Raw genomic sequence first — 20,275 nt, 5'->3', positions numbered from 1 at the left:
TAAGCCACAATATAGTAAATGTTTTCATTTGGGAATAATACTGCTTTAAGGTAAAAACTGTTTTGACTTTATAACCACTTTAAAGTGATTGGCTCTTGCTGCTATATCTGAGCCAATGAGAAACAAGAGAGCCTCTGCTGTTGTGCACATCGCTAGATTGAGATCTGGCTCAGGTATGTATTTAGGGGGGCTGCAGGGAAATCTGCCTGTAGAATTTGCATAGAATGCAGTAAGGTAAAAAAAAAACCTTTTGCCTTTACAACCACTTTAAAGCACCCAAAAGGACATGTTGTGCCACCCTGCCTCCTCCCACCTCCCTTTCTTGCAAGTGGACATTTTTTTTTTTTTTTACCCCATTAGCGCTGGTGCCTCCTGGCCCTTTAAGAGTTCTCTGAGTTAGGGCTTCTGATCATGTGACCGCTGTGATTGGCTGTCACTGTGGTCATATAATTAGAAAGCAGCTGATCGCAAGTAGCGATCGGGAGCTTTCTGTTAGTCGTCGGTAACTGTACCAGGAGCGTGCAGGGGGACGCACTCTCGGCACAGCTCTGTTTATGTTCTGGTATGCATAAATGTGGCCCCATTAAGGCCCACCTGCTGAGAGGCCGCATACATGCGTACCACCGTCGTGAAGAGGTTAAGCAAAGTTTATTTGTTCTGCAGAGCAGAACGTCCACGTTTCTCGCCACCCCATGCACGTGCACAGATGTGCCACAGGGTTTAGGTCCTATGAGAGCTCTGCAGCACATTTGTGTATGGTGCCGATTTCGCCAGGCAATCCCACACACAAAACCTACCCTGTCTTTGCACACGCACATGGCAAATCACCTGCACATGCGTAGCTGTGCCAACAAGCTCTGCCATGACCCAAAGACCAGGCAGAGCCTGGTGACACATCTGCACATGTGCTAGAATAGTGGTGCCCGAGGGGGGCGGAGCCACCTGGGAGATGAACTCAAGTTCTGCTTTAACGGACTGCATTCCACTATGGATAACATGCAGGTTAATGAAACAGAAAAATATCTTTTCATTTAGTCCTTTAGACTTTATTTCTTTTGTGTCTTAGCTCTGTATTGCCCATTTTCATTTACAAAATCCTTAAAATGACCATACACTGTGAATTTCGTCTGGTTCTTAGAGTGATTGTAAAGCCGTTTTTTTTTTTCTATAAAAATAGCATACATGTTATACTTACCTGCTCTGTACAGTATTATTTGCACACCGCAGCCTGGATCCTCCTCTTCTCGGGTCCCTCGTTGGCTCTCCTGGCCTCTCCCTCCTGTAGAGTGTCCCCCACAGCAAGCAGCTTGCTATGGGGGCACCTGAGCCGAGCCACAGCTCGGTGTAACCATTCAGACACAGAGCCATGGCTGGGCCCGCCCCCTCTCTCTCCTGATTGGCTAACTGATTTTGACAGCAGCGGGAGCCAGTGGCACCTCTCAGCCAATTAGGAGGGAGAGTCCCGGGTGGCCGAGGCACTTATGATCGAGAGGGGGCTCAGGTAAGTTTTAGGGGGGCTGCTGCACACAGAAGACGTATTCTTAATACATAGAATGCTTTAAGATAAAAAAAACTTTCTGACTTTACTAACACTTTAATGAACCAGTCAAAACTCTGTGCATAGGTGGCCATGTCACCACCTCCCGCTCAACATCCTTTGATTAGGGAATTGATTCCTATGACTAAGCTCCGGGGGGGCGGGGCAAAACACATTGGGGGCATTGCCTATCGGGAGCCTAGGCTGAGGTGGTCTCCGCCACCATCACACAACCTCATGGATGTGCGGCATCGGGGAATCCCTCCTTCCTTTGCCTTCACTTGGAGAAGCTAGTCAGAAAAGTTTTGGCCGAACAGCAGCTGCATCCAATCAGATGCAGCTGCTGTTTGTGTATTTGCTGCTCACAGCGCCTTTTAGAATACAATAGGGGCAGGGTGAGATTACTCCATTTGTGCTGTATATGGAGGATGGAGAATTGGGCTGAACGAAGAAAAATCTAAGAGCTTTATTTTCAGAAGTTCAACTACTTTATCCAGCACTGACACCATTTGTTGGACACATTGGTAATAAAAATAGGTTATGTGTATCTGTATTTGATTTGTTAGATTTATTTTACAATGTATATGTATTGCTTTGATGAAGCTGTATTTGGCTATACCTACTTTTTTCGTATACTGTTCATATATATTTTCTGGAACGCAGCATAAAGTTCTACCATAAAATAAGGGTATTGAACGGGATGTGTCTCTGAAGATTAGATGCTGCCCTGAACTCCCATGTTGTAAAATAGCTTTTGATCAAAAACCACTAAGTGGATCTGACATGTTGAGCTCAGACTCCTTTCATGTGAGGCAAAACCCAATCCCACAGCTGTGACAGGGTCATGCTTAATATTTATCAGGTCTCCCAATGATGAATCACACACAAGTTCAGCTGAATCTCATTCAGTGTAAATTCAATAAAAGATCACTGCAGGATGAAAATGGGAGCAAAGTCTTGACTTACAATCTGACCTTGACTTTAAAATTTCAGCTAACTGGACATTTCCTTTAAAGTCATGGAGGGTTATAATACAAAGCAGTGCAGAGGGAGGAGATGATGTGCGGTATGACCAGTCACATTTAACCTTGTTACACTGAACAGTAAGAAAACAGTATCGGTTGGTTTGCTTTGGCTTCCTATACATCGTTTTTCTTTACTATGGGGTTTGATCAATTATTCATAGCGTAACCTTACATTGATGTGTTGGGACACCCAAATATATAAATTGTCTAGTTTGTTTAAAAATCTGTCAGCATGCTATCACTTAGCCCTCGTTCACATTGAATGCGGCTTTAAAAATTGTGTGACTTCATCTGAAATTGCACGATTTTAAAGCCACATGTCAGTGCGAATTTGAAGACATCTGTGCGTCTCCTATGAAAGTCGCATCAGAAATTGCCAAAAGTAGTGTAGGAACTACTTTTTTCAAGTCTGCGTCGCATCAATTTGAACATGGCCGTTGTTTGTCAGTAGGGTGCTAACTCTCAAGTGATTTGACCTGTCAAATTGCATGACAAGTCGCTCCAATGTAAATGAGGGCTTATAGGTGGTGGGCTGCAGAGGCCAAGCCACAGCCTTTTACTCAAAGATAATACACTAAAGATTCTATAGAACTTGTTATACTCCCTTTTAATAAAATTCTCTATTTATCCATATTTTACATGATTTGTTCAAAAAAAAAATTTGGAACAGAAAATGAACCATTTAGAACCAAAATGTTAAAGCCGCTATTGTTGAATTACACATTACTTGCTCATGCTCCAAGGCTGTCATTTCAATTATGGCTTTACTAACTCATGTGTCACTAATCTAGTCTATCAAAGTCTACCTATCTTTGTTCCAGGTTGGTACCTCACTGGCAGGGTTGCCAGCTTTCAGTAAATTTACAAACAGTTTGCAAAATCTGTAATTTTTGCATCTGTCTGAGAATGTGCATTACAGACATGGAGACTGCATGTTCATAGCGGACATTCATGGACAGATGCAAAAAGTATGGATTTTACAAACTCTTCATAAATTTACTGAAAGTTGGCAAGCCTGCTCACTGGATTGTGACCCAAAAATCAGGATGATAGCTGTACCTCTAAAATCAAGTTAGCAATGGTAGCATCAGTATTTTTATTTTTTCCCTTTGGTTGTAAACCCTGACATACACCCTGTGAAGTGACTAGCCTCAGGTGATAACCAGAGATTAAACAAATCTTCCTAAGTAAGTTGTATTTGTCTATCTGCAGTCATTTTTTTCTCTACATCCATTTAAAGTCCAGAATTTATAAAGTTTGTCTGAGCTGTCAGAAAAAATGGGGTGGGGCAGAGAAATGAAATTACACTGCAGAGCTCAGTGAGGAGAGCTCTGAGAGCTGATTGGAGGGAAGATACACACCCCTCTGCACACAGCACACAGTACCAAAGCTAAGGCTGCTAATCTGCTGGAGGTCCCTCCCCTTCACTTTTTTTCTCTTGGTGTCAGGAGAAGAGATTCATGCAGATAACAGAGGAATGAAGCAGCAGACAGAAATGACACTTCATGCTCTGAATTGAGACAAGTACACAGTATAGAGGGATTGTTTGTCACAACATTTTAAGTCTGGGTTCACGCTGTTGCGGTGTGAGAGACCACATGTAATTTGCACTGGAATCGGAGAATCGGAGCGCATTCCTGTGCGAATTACATGCGATGTCTCTGGGGTGCGCTTTGAGCCAAGGGTTTGGTTGCAGGACCATTGCAAACCGATTGCGGGTTGTCGTTAACTTAACATACACTCCGCAATGGGTTTCCATAGACGGGTTGCAATTTAGATGTGGTGCCGAATTCGCTTCTAGGATGAACCCAGGCTAAATGTCGGTGGGCAAAAAGCATGTTCTGACATCACATCAGAACATACAAGCTTTCAAATTTGATCCTGTTGAATGTTATGGTAAATCCCATCCAACTAAATGCTAGCATACATTATCTCCTACATTAAATTAATAATGATATTCAGATATTCCCCACTATCTCATATTTGACATTCTTTTTATGTCTCCTTTCAGATCTCTACTGCACATTAGAAGTGGATTCCTTTGGTTATTTTGTAAGCAAAGCTAAAACCAGAGTGTTCCGTGACACTACTGAGCCGGAGTGGAATGAGGTAAGCTGTGCACCAGCCCCGAATTGATGTACTTTAGTCCTACTACTACTCTGTTAACCATACTTCAATAAAATATGTACATTGGATATGATAGTTACTAGACGTTATTAGCCCCTGTTCACCCCAGTGCGATTTGTTATGAGATTTGACAGTTCCAAGTCGCACCCCATTGTCGACAATGGAACCGTTCAAATTGCAGCGACTTTGAAAAAGGTCCCTGCACTACTTCTTCATGATTTTTATTGTGACTTGCATAGACTTCTGTTAAACAAAGTTGCAACCCGCAATAAAATCAGGGGTGCAAATGGCCCTTATCTGCAGCTTTGAAATCGCGCTTAAGTAGCATGGTTTCAAGGCTGTGGGAAATGACGGCCAAGTGTAAATGAAGCCTTAAGTGGGGTACACACTATAAGATCATTTATTGTTTCTGATTTTTCTCGTATGAGAATCTTACGAAAACAGTACACATTATACAAAAATCTTTCATTCTGTTCCCATACGTGAACGTTTTTGAAGTTTGTCCCTTTGGAAATTTTCTTTCGGAAGGTCGGAATCAGCTGTTGAATGTTGTGAACACACACTCAGAAATTCATACGATCTTTCCTGTTTGCCCGATTTTCTTATATTGTGTACGAGCCTTTAGAAAAGGAAAGTAACAGCAGAGGAGAAGCTGCAGAGCATGCAGAGAATCCAGAAAGTTGTAGAAAGAGATGGCCAGCAGACAGGCAGAACTCACAACATGAAAGTAGATGTTTCAAGTAAGCTTATATTGCAATGCAAACAATAGTTATTTGTGACGATCCAACATAAGCATGGCTGATAATATAAAATTAAAAGTGTATGCCCTGACTATAATATCTCTTTTGAGCATAGGTGTGCACAGGGGATGTGCCAGGTGTGCCCATGTGGTGTAGTTTTCCCCCTGCTCCCATGTCATTTACCAAATGCTTGCTTTTCTAAATGAGCACAGTGAGTGATTGGTATAGATCACTCACTGTGTTTATTCATAACTGAAGCCTGGTAAACTGTTACTAGGCTTCAGTTTGTGAATGAACAGGAAGCCTCTCTGTACAGAGCATTTCCCATTCATTCACTGTCCAGTGCAGCTGACCCTGCAGAGAGAAGAGGGGCTGGGGAATCTCTGTCCTGTTGCAAAAGTGAGAAATTAGGGGTCTACTTAGACCCCTGATATTTCTTCAAAGCCCCCAGTGGAGCTCCTAAAAGAATCGTAAATAAAAAATATTATAAAAAAAATAAATAAACTACTGACGCTGCCCAACTGACACATTCACCTCCCTACTGACACATCCACTGCCGTATTGACAAGTGTGTGTGTATAAAAGTAAACCAAGCGATGCTTCGCGACAATGCAGTGTAACACCCTTCACAGCACACCAGCGTGCACACATTATACACCGAATTTAGTGTGCAGGTTGGTGGGAATAAGCCCTAGACCACACCTCTTACTAGGCAGAGAAGAACACATCATTACATCAATCAGAGTAGTAATGTCAGACTGGCAAACCTAGTTTTGCACAGTGATCTGCATAACTCATTGTAGATTTAGTATGATATGCCTCAATTCATGTTTTCCAAATGGATTATAAAGTAATCTATGATCATGTTTTTGTACTTAACTTTGTCTAGAGTTTGTAATTTGCACCATCTATTACTTAAAAGCATTGGTGTGTGAAGAATATTGCATTAGAGTGTGCACCCCAAAGTTCTGTGTGTGGGTATATATATATATATATATATATATATATATATATATATATATATATATTCATTTTCCTATTATTATTTTCTATGTGCCTTTGTGTTATTCATATCTTTATCTATGATCGGCGCAGCTCAACAGAAATAGTGTGAATGAGCCCTTAAATGTGTCAAAATAATTTCTATGTAAACAGGTCTATAGTGAGCATTGCAATTGAAACACTATTCTCTTCAATCATGTAGGAGTTTGAAATTGAGCTGGAGGGTTCACAATATCTGCGGATCTTATGTTATGAAAAGTGCTATGATAAAAGTAAGCTCAACAAAGACAACAATGAGATTGTGGACAAGATTATGGGCAAAGGACAGATTCAGGTAGGAATTGTTTCCTTTTTTTTTAAGCCAATTGTGCATTGCAGTAAATGTTGGTGTGTAAATGGTTTATATACAGAGCCATGTTTGCATTGCATTCCATTTACTTATCTGAGACTGAACTTCTGCCAGCACTGAGAGCAGAGTGACACAGAATGCACCAGGTGAATTGCATAAGGCCGGTTAATGAAAGTTAAACAGAAGCCATATGGTGCAAGACTTCAACTGCTCCCGAGTGTTCACATGTATTTCAAGGGCTTTTCCATCAAAGGTTCTTTTTAGTGATCGACCAATATCGGTTTTTCATACCGATATTTTGGCTATTGCATGTCAGTATTGGCCGATATTTTCGTACATTTAATATTTTTATTTATATATTTTTTGATCACGACAGGTACTCTTGTGGAGGGATCTGGGGGTCTGAAAGACCCCAAACCCCTCCTCCGCACTTAAAAGCATTCAAAACGCCAAGTTTGGCTGTTTTGACTGCTGTAATTTTTTTGAACCTGGCGCCGATCAGAGCCAAATGCGGCTTTGATTGGGTCTTCGGCAGCTGTGCAGGCTGGTTGCCCGGGTCTCCCGGTGGGACAGGAGACCCGGGCGAGCCGCGGAAGGCGGCCAGAGGGGGGGGGATGTCCCCTCCCGCTCCTTGTAATGACAGCCGAGCGGCTTCTCTAGCTGCAGGCATCACTCCGGTACAAGCACTTTCCCGAAATATCGGCACTATCGGTAACCTCCGGGGCAGATTCCGATATATCGGGGAAAGTGCATGTCGGCCCTCGATATATATGCTTTGCCACTAATCGGTCAATCACTAGTTCTTTTTGTTGGCCCCAATTGTTGGCCTTACTGAATTCCCTTCTCAAAATAGTGGAGAGAATGAACAGCAAAAAAATCTTGCTCATTGAGAGGAAAGTGTTTGTGTCTTTGCAGAGGCAAGAAGCAATGACGATCACCTTGCTAATGCTCCCTTGACACTCCTTTCTTCATCATAGCCAGCAATAATACCCAGTGTTTCCAAGTATGGGGGGAGCATGTAACCTCCTACCATGTGAAAGTGCTCAGATTTAGAAGCTAATCACTAGAGCCAAGCATTGTCACTTGACAGAAGACGTGACCTTACCACTCCACCCTCTAGCGTCTGAAGCCTGTTATACACGTAAATTTTGTTTTCAATCATCTCAGCTGACCGAATGCAAAAAACTGACAGATCACCATACTAACATACGTGCAGTTAGTATGTCGATATCCCAACCCCCCGCCAGGACACCCTGATCAGCACTCGCAGCCATTGGCTAAAAGTGTTATTCAGATGCTGGTTTTCCAGCACGTTCCTTATACAAAATCTGGTCATTAGGCCGGCCAGCTTCAGTCAGACTGGCTGCTATACAAACGGGCCCAATGTCGACCAGTTCCTGTTGAAGCAGATGATATTCAGCCTGTGTGTACATATCCTGAGGCTAAAGCCCTGTACACACGGGTCGAATATCGTCCCGTGTGTACGGCAGCCTGTGCAACAGAAGCTGGACTTTCCGGCGTGCCTCCAAAAACATCTGCTGATCAGCATCCGATCATCGCTCTCTGCCAGTGGCTGCGAACACTGACCGGAGGGTTCTGGCAGGGGCAGGCAGTCAGTCAATGTTGCTACAGAAAATAAACTTTGGCCAATTTCTCGCACTATTGGAAATTCTTTTTTTTTTTTATTTCCAACATGCCTGATCACTCAAATCTGATGGCTGCACTAATGGTGTGAAATGCCAATGGATATTCATAATTAGATCTTTCGGGAAAATATTTGTTCGGAATTCGACCCATGTATGGCCGGCTTAAAGCCTAGTACACACAGAATGTCTGGCAGTATCGGCTGGTTTAATAGAACTGGCCGACATTTGGCCCATGTGTACTGCAGCCGGTCCCACAGAAGCCGGCAGTTCAGGCAGCTTCTGTGGAAGGAACATGACTGGAAAAAGTTCTGCTGATCAGTTCCCGATCAGCACTCTGTCAACGGGTGAGTGTTCTGGCGGGGGGGACGTTCCCTTTATCAGAACACAATAGCACAGCAGAAGAGATTGCTGTACTAACGTCCTGTTAGCTTTTTTTTTCAGCCCTGCTGGGTTGAACTAAAAAAAAAACTAGTAGTGTGTACCAGGCTTTTGTCTTCCCAAACATTGACAGATCTTAGACCCAATAAAAGGATCCAATCTGTCAAATGCTTGGCTGTGAAATACCAAACCAAAAAATTGTTCACCACATGGGTGTCGGGACATAAAATGTTTAAAGATTCGTTTTTATGGCTACAAGTAGTAGAAATTATTTAGGTTTTAAGCTGATTGACCTTTAAATAATATACTTTAGTGGCCTTCTGCTGTCCACTAAAAGAGGTTTCCTGCCATGGTGGCAGATTTTTCCTATTGGTACTGCAAGTTTTAATGCACTAAAAAAATGCTAAATCATCGGGTCAAAAATTATATATCAGCCTGTTTTTGGCCAGCACTATTTCTCTTAGGAAAATGGACATCTAACGCTTCCTGCAAAGTATTGCATTTTGTTCAATGATTTTGTTACCATATGTATGCTGTTGGAATATTTGTAATGGAGATGATGGTGAGTTTTGCTGTGTAAGCGTTTTGTGCTCCTGTAGAAGAGTCACATGGTAAGAGAATGATTCCTTCATAACGTTTGGTATTTTGAGCATGTTAGTGTCACAATCCGGTGCTCTCTGTGAGGGTCCCCCCGTGTGTACATTCTGAGTGATGTAATGCATTAAACTTGCAGCAATTGTCATGTTTCTCATTACTTTTAAACCTTGGGGGGAAAGGGGGGGTCTCCAATCTCTTCTCCTGCTTTCAGTCTTCAGGGAAAGATCAGGAATGTAAAACGGTTAATTCCTTCCTTCCCTCACAGGAGATCTCCTGTCATTCTGTGGTACCCCATACAAGGCCCCAGATATCCTATATAATTATCTCCTCCCCTTGAACTGGGGTCACCCCAGCGAGGTGCAGTGTTCTCAGGAACCAGAGCTCACTAATAAAGGAGAGGTTCATATTTTATCCTGTCCCTCACTCAGCATGGGGCTCACATCGTATGGTACATCACATAGAATATTGCTTTAATTATGACCACCGAAACTTGAAAGAGGCTGGTGCTGCTTGGCTAATGTGCGCTTCACCTTCCGTGACCTAGAAATAGGCCTTATTGAAATCTATAATTCTGCTGTGACAGGAGGGGGCCACTTTATTTAAAAGAAGCCTTCATCAGAGTTTATTATCTTACCAGCTGCCACTGGTTGGAAATACATTTATTTCTGGAGGTTGATAGTAATTTGTTTTCTTTCTGATAAGCATGAAAATGGCTAAAACTCACATTGTAACTCCCACGTTTGGAGCTGGCTGTGGAAAATCCAGTAACTGATTGGATTGGTGAGGTCCCAGCCGTCTGTGAGAAAATGGTCAGGATGTAGTATGTCTTTTATCAGTTGTGTGATGATGACCCTCCATGTCATAATGACGTTTGGAGATCTGCTAAATTGTCCATAAACATCTCTGCCATCAATGTGTGGGAGCATATTTATTCATATAGTCAGTGGTGTATTTAGGTTTTGTGCTGCCCTAGGCCTGACTAAACTTGTACAACCCTTAATTTAATTATTCATTAGGCTGCATTGCCACAGTTATTCGCATTGGCGCCCGTCGGGCCAGTTGTATTGAGTGTGGTCGGCGGCCTGTGGTCCGTCTGAATGTCCTCACTGGCCGGTGTGATCGCATTATGGGGCTGCCGGACTGATTTGCCTCCTGGACCCTGCCCTCCAGCCCAATTTGTCCCATAAGACTGGCACTATACTAAAAGTGTAGCGCAAGCCAGTGGGGACCCTTTTTATGCAGGAGTCAGGAGCAGGCTGTGGGTGCAGCTTTTTTGCTACCCCCTGCAAAGTGCCGCCCTAGGCCTGGGCCAAGATACAGCACTGCATATAGTGCTGGCAATATAGAGACATTCATTTTATTCCCTTATGCTTGCAATCTAATATGTTGAGGCACCCACACACACGGTCCGCTGTATATGAAAGATGATTAGCCTACGAGTACAGTATTTTTGTTACTTTGGAAAAACTTAAGGAAACTTACACAGACATAGTAAGAAAACACATACTCCATGCAGACTGTTTCTAGTTGTAGCTGACCCAGGACTCCAGTGCTGCAAGGCAGTTGTGTTAACACCATGGTCGTTGAACTAGATTTCATTAAATGAGGAGTAATGCCTGGTACACACGATGAGATTATCAGACGAATGATCGTCCGTTTTTGTTTTTTTCATGCCAATCTTATATTTAATATAAAGAGTCTACTAAAGTCTGGTATCGTACGAAAAAAAAATTTCTTGCTTGTCCCATTGGATAATATCGGATGAACTGTCATGATCGGCTCTCGAAATCTGTGTACTAACAATCAGATTATTGTACGATCTCTTTTAAAGCAGTATTTTTCGTGCTATTTTCTGACAGGGTCTATGGGCCATAAAGTATGTTTTTGGACCCAGTACATAAAAGCAGTACTAAATGCAGTAACCCATAGCATCCAATCAGATTTCAAGTTATGGTAATCTGCTTAGTTTCTCTTAAATGCATATTGTGTATCTAACAGAGGATTGAAAAGCAGTTTTTCCAGTAACATCTTTTTTTAGGTCTTGCTAAAAAATAAATTTAGGTCTACAAACAAAATAGTTTTCTTTAAAAAAAAAAAAAGGTTTAAGCAATTCTTAGGCCCCTTTCACACAGGCGGACCGATCAGTTTTTTAGGCAGACCTGATCTGCCCCTTCATTGCCCTCTATGGAGCGACACACCCACCATCTCCTACTTGGCCCAGCTTTAGTACCTCCCTGTGTTGTGTTGGTCACCCTACTACCCATGTATTCAGCTCTAGTTTCTTTCCTGTGTAGGTGGCTCTACTACCTGTGTATTCCACTTTAGTACCTCCCTGTGTAGGCAGCTCTACTACCTGTTTATTTGGCTCTAGTACCCCCCTGTGTAGACGACTCTACTATCCATATTTTTGGCTCTAGTACCTCTGTGTATGCGGCTCTACTACCAGTGTTTTAAGCTTTTGTACCTCCCTGTGTAGGCGGCCCTATTACCCGTGTATTTGGCTCTATTACCCGTGTATTTGGCTCTAGTACCTCCCTGTGTAGGTGGCTCTATTACCCGTGTATTTGGCTCTAGTACCTCCCTGTGTAGGTGGCTCTATTACCCATGTATTTGGCTCTAGTACCTCCCTGTGTAGGTGGCTCTATTACCTGTGTATTCCGCTCTAGAACCTCCCTGTGTAGGCAGCTCTACTACACGTGTATTCGGTTCTAGTACCTCCCTGTGTAGGTGGTTCTACTACCTGTGTATTGGGCTTTAGTACCTTCCTGTGTAGGTGGCTCTGCTACCCGTGTATTCGGCTCTAGTACTTCCCTGTGGAGGTGGCTCTGCCTTGCAGGGAGATCATACACTCGCTGATTCTGGAGATCTGTCCCAGCAGCGAGTGCGTGCAGGGATCTGTTTGATCCAGAAGCTGCGGAAAACAAAGCTGTCTCTTGTAAACACAGAAGGCTTTTGGCAGCAGAGGGTGAGAACCGAAGGTGGTAGAACGGATTGCCGCCACATTTCAGCTGCAAACCTGGGAGCAAGGATCACATGACAAGACCTGGCAAGCCAGATTTAGCCCATGGACCTTGTGTTTGACATATGTGTCTTATAAGTACATACGGCACTCTTTACGACAGGGATCCTCAAACGACGGTCCTCCAGCTCTTGCAGAACTACACATCCCATGAGGCATTGTAAAACTCTGACATGCGCAGACATGACTAGGCATGATGGGAATTGTAGTTCCTGAACAACTGGTTTGAAGACCCCTGCTTTACGATTTCCAGGGAATATGTTTTGTGCAAGTTTTTTTGGTATGCTTTTTCTAGGTGTGTTATTCTAAGTGATACTTTGAATATTGTTTTGTTTACTATTTGTTTATGTTAATTCATGTACTGTATGTATTGTGTTAGCTGTAGTACTGTACATTTTTTTTACTCTGTGACATTGCTATAATCCAGAAATGTACTGGTTTTGATTGACTTGCAACTACTTAATTAGAGACAGCATCTGTAGTAACGGAGTCTTGTCATGAATGAATGTACATGGGGGACACGAGTCAGAATTTAGCACATTACTTTTCTTCATTTAGGACCCTCTCCTCTGTCTCCAATTATAGTAGTAGTTTTCCTCCTCCTGGGACAGATGCTGATTTAATTCATCTTCATTCTGAAATGTGGGAACAAATGTGCCAGACGTGTTAATATGATGACAGGACATGCTTGGTGCATGGAGTATACTCCGGAGTGTGTTAGATCTGTAAGGTCATTTTAACCTGTCACAAAGGTACAACATGCATGACTACTGACCTTTCTTAGAGAAGTTTACCAAAGTACACTATGATGGCCTCTTCTCTCCTTTTGATCCATATTACCGCCTGAGGGTTGATATCTGCATACTTGCCTACTAACAAGCGGTGGAGCTTCAGGGAGCTAAGAAAGAAGTCTGGTGGAGTGAAGAAGAGGATTCAGGATACCATTCCATAAAAGCTAAAGTGCATTTGAACTCTCAAGCTTCCTGCAGGGGGTCTAATTTTTTCCACTGAGTGCAGGCACATCTGAGGGGGCACGGAGCACTTTAGAGCACCAATTCACGATTGATTGAAGTTGAGCACTGCGTACTTCACAATGGAGAATTAGGAGAGACATTGGAATGTGTAGTGTGGACTGTGCATGCATCAAACACTGATCATGGACTTACTTTGTTTTGTTTACTATTTGTTTATGTTAATTCATGTACTGTATAGCAGGGACCGGCCGAGGATCAAACAATGTATGAGCAGGCGGATTGTACCCAAGTGGTTTGATTGATCAACTTTAGTACAACCAGCCTATAGGATTTTACATGCAATTATTGCTAGCGGCTATACATCGGCTCTGAGGGAGGGATGCCACCATCAACATAGTGTTGATGGTGAAATTAAGCGATTTTCTTTCTTGCAAAGCATGTAGTGCTTTGCTGACGCGTTTTGCATTTTGTGTTTTTTAATCTGCCCAACAGGTAATTTAAAACAAAAAAAAGAATAAAAATGCAAAAGCATGAAAACACATCAAAAACGTGTGTGCAAAAGCCCATAATGCTCCACAAAAGCACTGCTGAAACGGATCAAAAGCAAACTGCATAGGTGTGAATGAGGCCAAAGTGGATTGGTTACCCCTTATGAACAGCAGCATCAGTACTGTACAGAATGTGTTACAATAGCACAGGCTTATTTGTTTCAATGTAATCCTAGAGTCTTAAAGTGGTTGTAAAGTCAGAAGGTTTTTTTATCCTAATGAATTTTATGCATTAAGATAAAAAGCCTTCTGTGTGCAGCGATCCCCCTAATACTTACCTGAGCCCCCTCTTATTCCATCGATGTCCATGAATGCCTCAGCCGTCTGGGACTCTCTCTCTGATTGGCTCTTTGCTAATCACATGCACCCTCCCAAGAAAAACAAAAAACAAACTCTTTAGCAATACGCACCAAACTGAGCATGTGCAGCCTTTCCCCTGGTTCTGTATGATCAGCAGATATATTGGGGATGATCAGAGAAGACAGGATCAAACAGCCTTTTTGCACAATGCAGAGGATTAACCCCTTAGGTTCCACAGTGAGTATAACAAGCATGCTTTACTTCATAAACAGACTGATTTTACTGTTGTGGGGTTAGTAACACTTTAAAGTTTATATTTACACTTTTTCTTTACAATCACTGGAGCATTTAAGAGCCACCCCAAATTGTTCCTGTCTGATTATCTGCTCAGATCTCATTCTAAAATCATGTTTTTCATACTGTACCACAGTGGAGCATGTAAGCATTGTTTTTTCTTGTGTTTTAAAAAGACCTAAAAATATGGCAGGGATCCTAAACAACTGGACTGTGCAGATTTGGCTAGACATATGTTTGGCCAAGTCTTTAAAAGAGAAAGTCCTAATCAGTTTGGGTGGCCTTAATCGCTTTGGTTCTACTTTTATGTGTTCTTGTGCTAATTTCATCCTCTCGAAGTAGGTGTAATGTTTGTTATACTACTTCAGTTCTTTAGGCAGGACTAAAAATAAAATGATAGCCCTGTAGGTCTAAAGGTGCCAGGCCACCCACACTCAGTATTTGCTGATAAATTCTTCCTAAGCGGCTATTCAGCAGGAAACACGTATGAATTGCCTGAATCAGATTGTTGGGGAGTGCAGGGTGCCAGAGAGGTCAACTTCATGCTGCTAGCTGGTGACCTTATACCATGATTGACAGACTGCTGGAGAAGAGACACGTGCTTACACCTTATACCATGATTGACAGACTGCTGGAGAAGAGACACGTGCTTACACCTTATACCATGATTGACAGACTGCTGGAGAAGAGACACGTGCTTACACCTTATACCATGATTGACAGACTGCTGGAGAAGAGACACGTGCTTACACCTTATACCATGATTGACAGACTGCTGGAGAAGAGACACGTGCTTACACCTTATACCATGATTGACAGACTGCTGGAGAAGAGACACGTGCTTACACCTTATACCATGATTGACAGACTGCTGGAGAAGAGACACGTGCTTACACCTTATACCATGATTGACAGACTGCTGGAGAAGAGACATGTGCTTACACCTTATACCATGATTGACAGACTGCTGGAGAAGAGACATGTGCTTACACCTTATACCATGATTGACAGACTGCTGGAGAAGAGACACGTGCTTACAGGCCATCCCCTGCACACATGATGGGAGAGATACTTCAGAAGAACTACATCTGCCATATACAAGTCCTCTTTTTATTTTTGTGTATATTCTGTACATCTGAACATGAACGTTGGGATACATTGATATCATCCAAAGGTTTCTAAGGAAAGAGTTTTTGATAAACATTTTCCACTTAATCACAGAGGGCGTTTTAGTATTTTACAGCCCCCAGTTTGGCAGGTGAGGGCTGTTGATGTGTAAGCCCTTATATGAAATCATCCACACTAAAAATAGAATGATTAGAAGACGCTTCTGATACTGTTTAAATTTAGCGAACGTCATTCACATTTGGTCCCATAAAACAAGTCCACCTCATAGCTGATTTCCAACAAGGGCCTAGACCTCAAACAGCCTTTGGCTTGTTTCCCTGAAAAAAAACAAAGATCTCATGCTTATTTGAAATGCTCAAAATTCACCATTTTTAAATGGAAATAGTAGCTTTTTCAAGTTTTCCAATGGGGTCACATGACTGTGAAGTGTAAATGTGGACCTGGTGAGACAGAACTCTTTCCCCACCTCTGCCCTATGGAATTCAGCATTGTTGTCGGCTCGCACATTTACATAGGAACCTGGAGCTTTGCAAATAGATGACCACATACAAAAAACTTGGGGGAAAAAAAAGTAATTACTTTGCTAATTATGCTTAAAGCGGAGTTCCACCCAGTGAACGTTTTTTTTTTAATAAAAATACCCCCGGGACAGTCAGGGCTAGTGCATTCCACAATGGCTAGCCTCTGATCTGTCCCGGGTTGCACTTACCTTGAAAATGTATTCTCCAGCGCTGCCATCTCAGGTGCGGGCAGCTTGAAGCCAGCGCGATCCTCTTCTGTGTCCTCTTCCGTCTTCTTCGGTCCCACGATGCACTGCACTGGCCCCGCCGTCACTTCCGGTGCCGCAGCGTCATTCCTGCACAGCTTCTGGGCATGCCCAGAAGCTGTTTTGCAAGGTATGACCGCGCCTGCACCGGAACTGACGTCGGGGCCGGTGCAGGTGCATTGATTCCTGGGAGCGATGACGTTCAGCTCCCAGGAATCATTGCAAGCCAGGAAGTGACAACTCGCCGCGGCCGCCGAGGGGAGGAAGAGGAAGTAAGGTAAGTATATTTTCTTCTTAATGAGGTAAGTAAAAAAAAAAAATTGCGATTATCCATTTGTTTTTCAGGTGACCCGGAGCGAGAAGATGGAGGTAAGTATAATTTTAGGGTGGAACTCCACTTTAAATGTATGCAGAGCAATATGGAGGCAACCTTTTTAACGTATGTTTACTCTAGCCTTTCCTTCTACTTTAAAGTAGAACTAAAGTCTCTCAATTAACATTAACTATTTTTAATCTTTATGCTGTTAGCATTAGTAAGCAGATAGGAATGTACAGTAAAACCTTGGATTGCGAGCATATTAAGTTCCGGAAACATGCTTGTAATCCAAATCTCTGGTATATCAAAGCGAATTTCCCCATAAAGAATAATGGAAACTCAGATGATTTTTTCTACAACCATTAATTGATAAGTCCTTCAGTTTATAGTCCATATAAAAAGATTATAGCAATGTGATAGGTTGTGTAACCATAAAATGTCCATCCACAAATGGCGCCTCCATAAGGGGACTAGAAGCAAAATCCAGCAGGTGCTACAGAGTATAAAAAAGAGGGGCGCCTCTAAGTGTAGCATTTAATGAAGGTACAACATTTAGCAACTCATATGGTTGATTAAAAGAGGCACATCTAAGTATACCGGCATCCGGGGTAAAGCTGTCCACATCCTCTGCACCACCGGACTCCCACTGCTATCAGTCTTCAATCATGACCGGGAAGACTACTCTGCAGTAGAGCGATGTGAAAGTGAGGCTTGATGCGCTCATGGAGCGCAGCGTGGAAGGAGTTACGGTGCAAAGGATGGTCTTTGTGGACCGCTTTACCCCAGAAGCCTGCATACTTAGATGTGCCTGTTTTAATCATCAACCATGTGAGTTGTTAAATGTTGTACCTTCATTAAATGTGACCATATAAATGTAACTACTTAGAGGGACCTCTCTTCTCTTTTATGTTCATACTCTTCTATCGAGACATCTCTCGTTTATCAAGTCAAAATTTATAAAAAAAATTTGCTTGTCTTGCAAAACGCTCTCAAACCAAGTTACTCTCATTCCAAGGTTTTACTGTATATTTGTTTTGTTGCTTGTCTTCAGTTGCTTCCTGGTTTCTGGCCTAGAACAAAATTATGTCATACAACCCACAAGTTTTCATGGGTGTTTTTTTCTTTTATCTGGAGGAGGGTTTTCCTCAACTAAGCACAACCTCCTGTCTGCATGCCTAAGATAAGGGCAGAATGATTCCAGAAAGTAAATGCTACATGAATTGCCTGCCCTTACTCAAGATTGTTAAAATGCTGGGGGGGGGGGGTTGTTTTTAAAGTTATTTCTCAACAAAATAAAGCATGGAGACATAGAGGAATGGGCGAGTGTGCTTTGAATATAAAAAATGAATAAAATGAGAAGTGTGGGAATCCAAAAAACAAACATACATACTCACAATTGTGGTTGCAGCATTGGTCTGATGCTGTAGCTCTCCCCCACTGGCTCCAAGTCCTGAACTGAGCAATCACATGACCGCTGATCGCTCCGGTCTCGGTCTGCTTAGAGTGGAGAGCAGTGACTGTCAGTCATCACTCTCCACTATGCTCCTCCAGCACTTAATGGAGTGTTGGGCTGGGTAGGGGGCTGGCACAGCTGACTTTAGCTCTCAGCTGCACATTGATAGCCATAGCCAGCTGTCAATCAGGCACTTGATTGGATAACCACAATATGGACCAGCTCTGTCAGCTGACAGTGGCTTTAGCCCACTATTGGCTGCAAAATAGGTGCACTCCTGTGGCCCAGAACAGAAGTATGGTAAAAAAAGCTTTGACTGTACTTCTCTTTAAAGGAGTTGTAAAGACAGAAGGTTTTTTATCTTAATGCATTAAGATAAAAAGCCTTCTGTGTGTGGCAGCCCCCCCCCCCCCCCAATACTTACCTGAGCCCCATCTCTGTCCAGCGATGTGCACGAGTCCCTCGGCCATCTGGGATTCTCCCTCCTGATTGGCTGAGAGACGACAGAGGTCCATTGGCTCCTGCGGCTGTCAATCAAAGTCAGTTAGCCAATCATGAGAGAGGGGACGGGGCCGAACAGCAGCTCCATGTCTGAATGGACACACAGAGCTGCAGCTCAGCTCGGGTGCCCCCATAGCAAGCTGCTTGCTGTGGTGGTGCCCGACAGGAGGGAGGGGCCAGGAGCAGCAAAGAGACCAGATAAGAGGAGGATCCAGGCTGCCCTGTGCAAAACCAACTGCACAGAGGAGGTAAATATAATATGTTTGTGATTTTAAAAAAAACTATACTTTAAGTTGCACACGCACACGTGCTTTTAATCTCTGGTGTCTGCCGTGAGGAAAAGCAGGAGAACAGAACACTACATAAGCATTGGACAGGAATCATGACAGATGAATTGTCAGGATTACACATTTGAAACAACTGGTAACTGTATAATTACCTAGAATAGATGATACATGTGATCTGGATGTACAGAGAGGGACTGATTGCCCAGATTAGCTTCCCAATTTAAAGATCCATGGAACCCATTATGGCTAATTTAAAAACAGGAGCAAAGAAATAGGCAAGAAGTTCAATTATTAAACATCATTGCCAGTCAGATGATTTTCCCTGAGAATAAATGATGAAATCTAATCACTTGCTGTTACTGAACTATAAAAATTGTTGAAACACTTTTTTAGGCCTCATGCACACTAGATAACCTAAAAACGCCAGAACCTCTTGCATAAAAAAAAAATAACTTTAAAAACACAATGTTTTTATCATACATTTATGCACGTTTTTGAGCGTTAGCATTTTTTAAATTTCTTTGTTTTTTTCCGAGAGAGAGAGAGGGCAAGAGGGACATTTTTATTATTATTAAAATTATATTATTCTTTTGTTTTATAATTGTATTATATTGTAACATTTTATTATTTTTTTTAATTATTTTGAAGGGTTTCTTTATATTTTTAGTATGTATTTTAATATATATCTCAATATCTAGTTTTTCTCTTATTTTCCAACTAAAAAATACAGTGATTTCTGACCACTGTACATGAAAAATCCTCATTTACGTGCATTTATGAGCGTTTAGGCATTTTTCGAGCTCAAAAATTCTTCAGAAGCTGACTGTTTTTTTTGTTTTTTTTCTGCCTCTAAATGTCCCTGCCATTAAAGGCCTGTAGTGTGCATGGGATAGGGAAGCCAAAACATGTCATCAGGTTATCCTAGGGTGAAACCCTTGCAATTGCCTGAAAATATCCAAAATGGCTAAATACTGTTTCCCCCAAATGTTCAGCCATGGATTCTGGTAGGCATTGAGTTTTTTATATGTGGTTATGGGGGGGGGGGAAACGTGCAGCAATTTTCTTTGTTCCAATCAAAATAGAGAACTTTGATCCAAATAGATGGGATTGCCACATTAATGTGTACATGGGAAGAAATGCACATGTGAATCAGTGGTGGGTGTAGGTGGAAGTGTAATACGTTTATTTTGGTCTTTTTTGTTGCACTTATGCTCAATGTGTTCCCTTTGTACTGGAAGGGATTTTTCTGCTCTAGGCCTGAAATAAAGACATGTTGTTGCCATATTTA

The 20,275-nt window shown here is 42.3% G+C and overlaps 1 protein-coding gene across 6 annotated transcripts in view; it reads left to right on the top strand.

Annotated features, from left to right (window-relative positions):
* Nucleotides 1-20,275, top strand: part of ABR (ABR activator of RhoGEF and GTPase) — a 716,822-nt gene that overhangs the window by 611,059 nt on the left and 85,488 nt on the right. For all 6 annotated transcript variants that reach the window (XM_082247579.1, XM_082247581.1, XM_082247580.1 and 3 more), the window contains 2 exons: nucleotides 4,574-4,671; nucleotides 6,634-6,765. In XM_082247579.1, the coding sequence (XP_082103705.1) occupies nucleotides 4,574-4,671; nucleotides 6,634-6,765 (230 nt within the window). The remainder of the gene's footprint in view (nucleotides 1-4,573; nucleotides 4,672-6,633; nucleotides 6,766-20,275) is intronic.

This window comes from Pelophylax lessonae, assembly GCF_965119305.1.
Source record: "Pelophylax lessonae genome assembly, chromosome: 2".
Lineage (NCBI taxonomy): Eukaryota > Metazoa > Chordata > Amphibia > Anura > Ranidae > Pelophylax > Pelophylax lessonae.
Note: the sequence above shows the minus strand (reverse complement) of the source record. Positions and strands in the feature narration are given on the sequence as shown.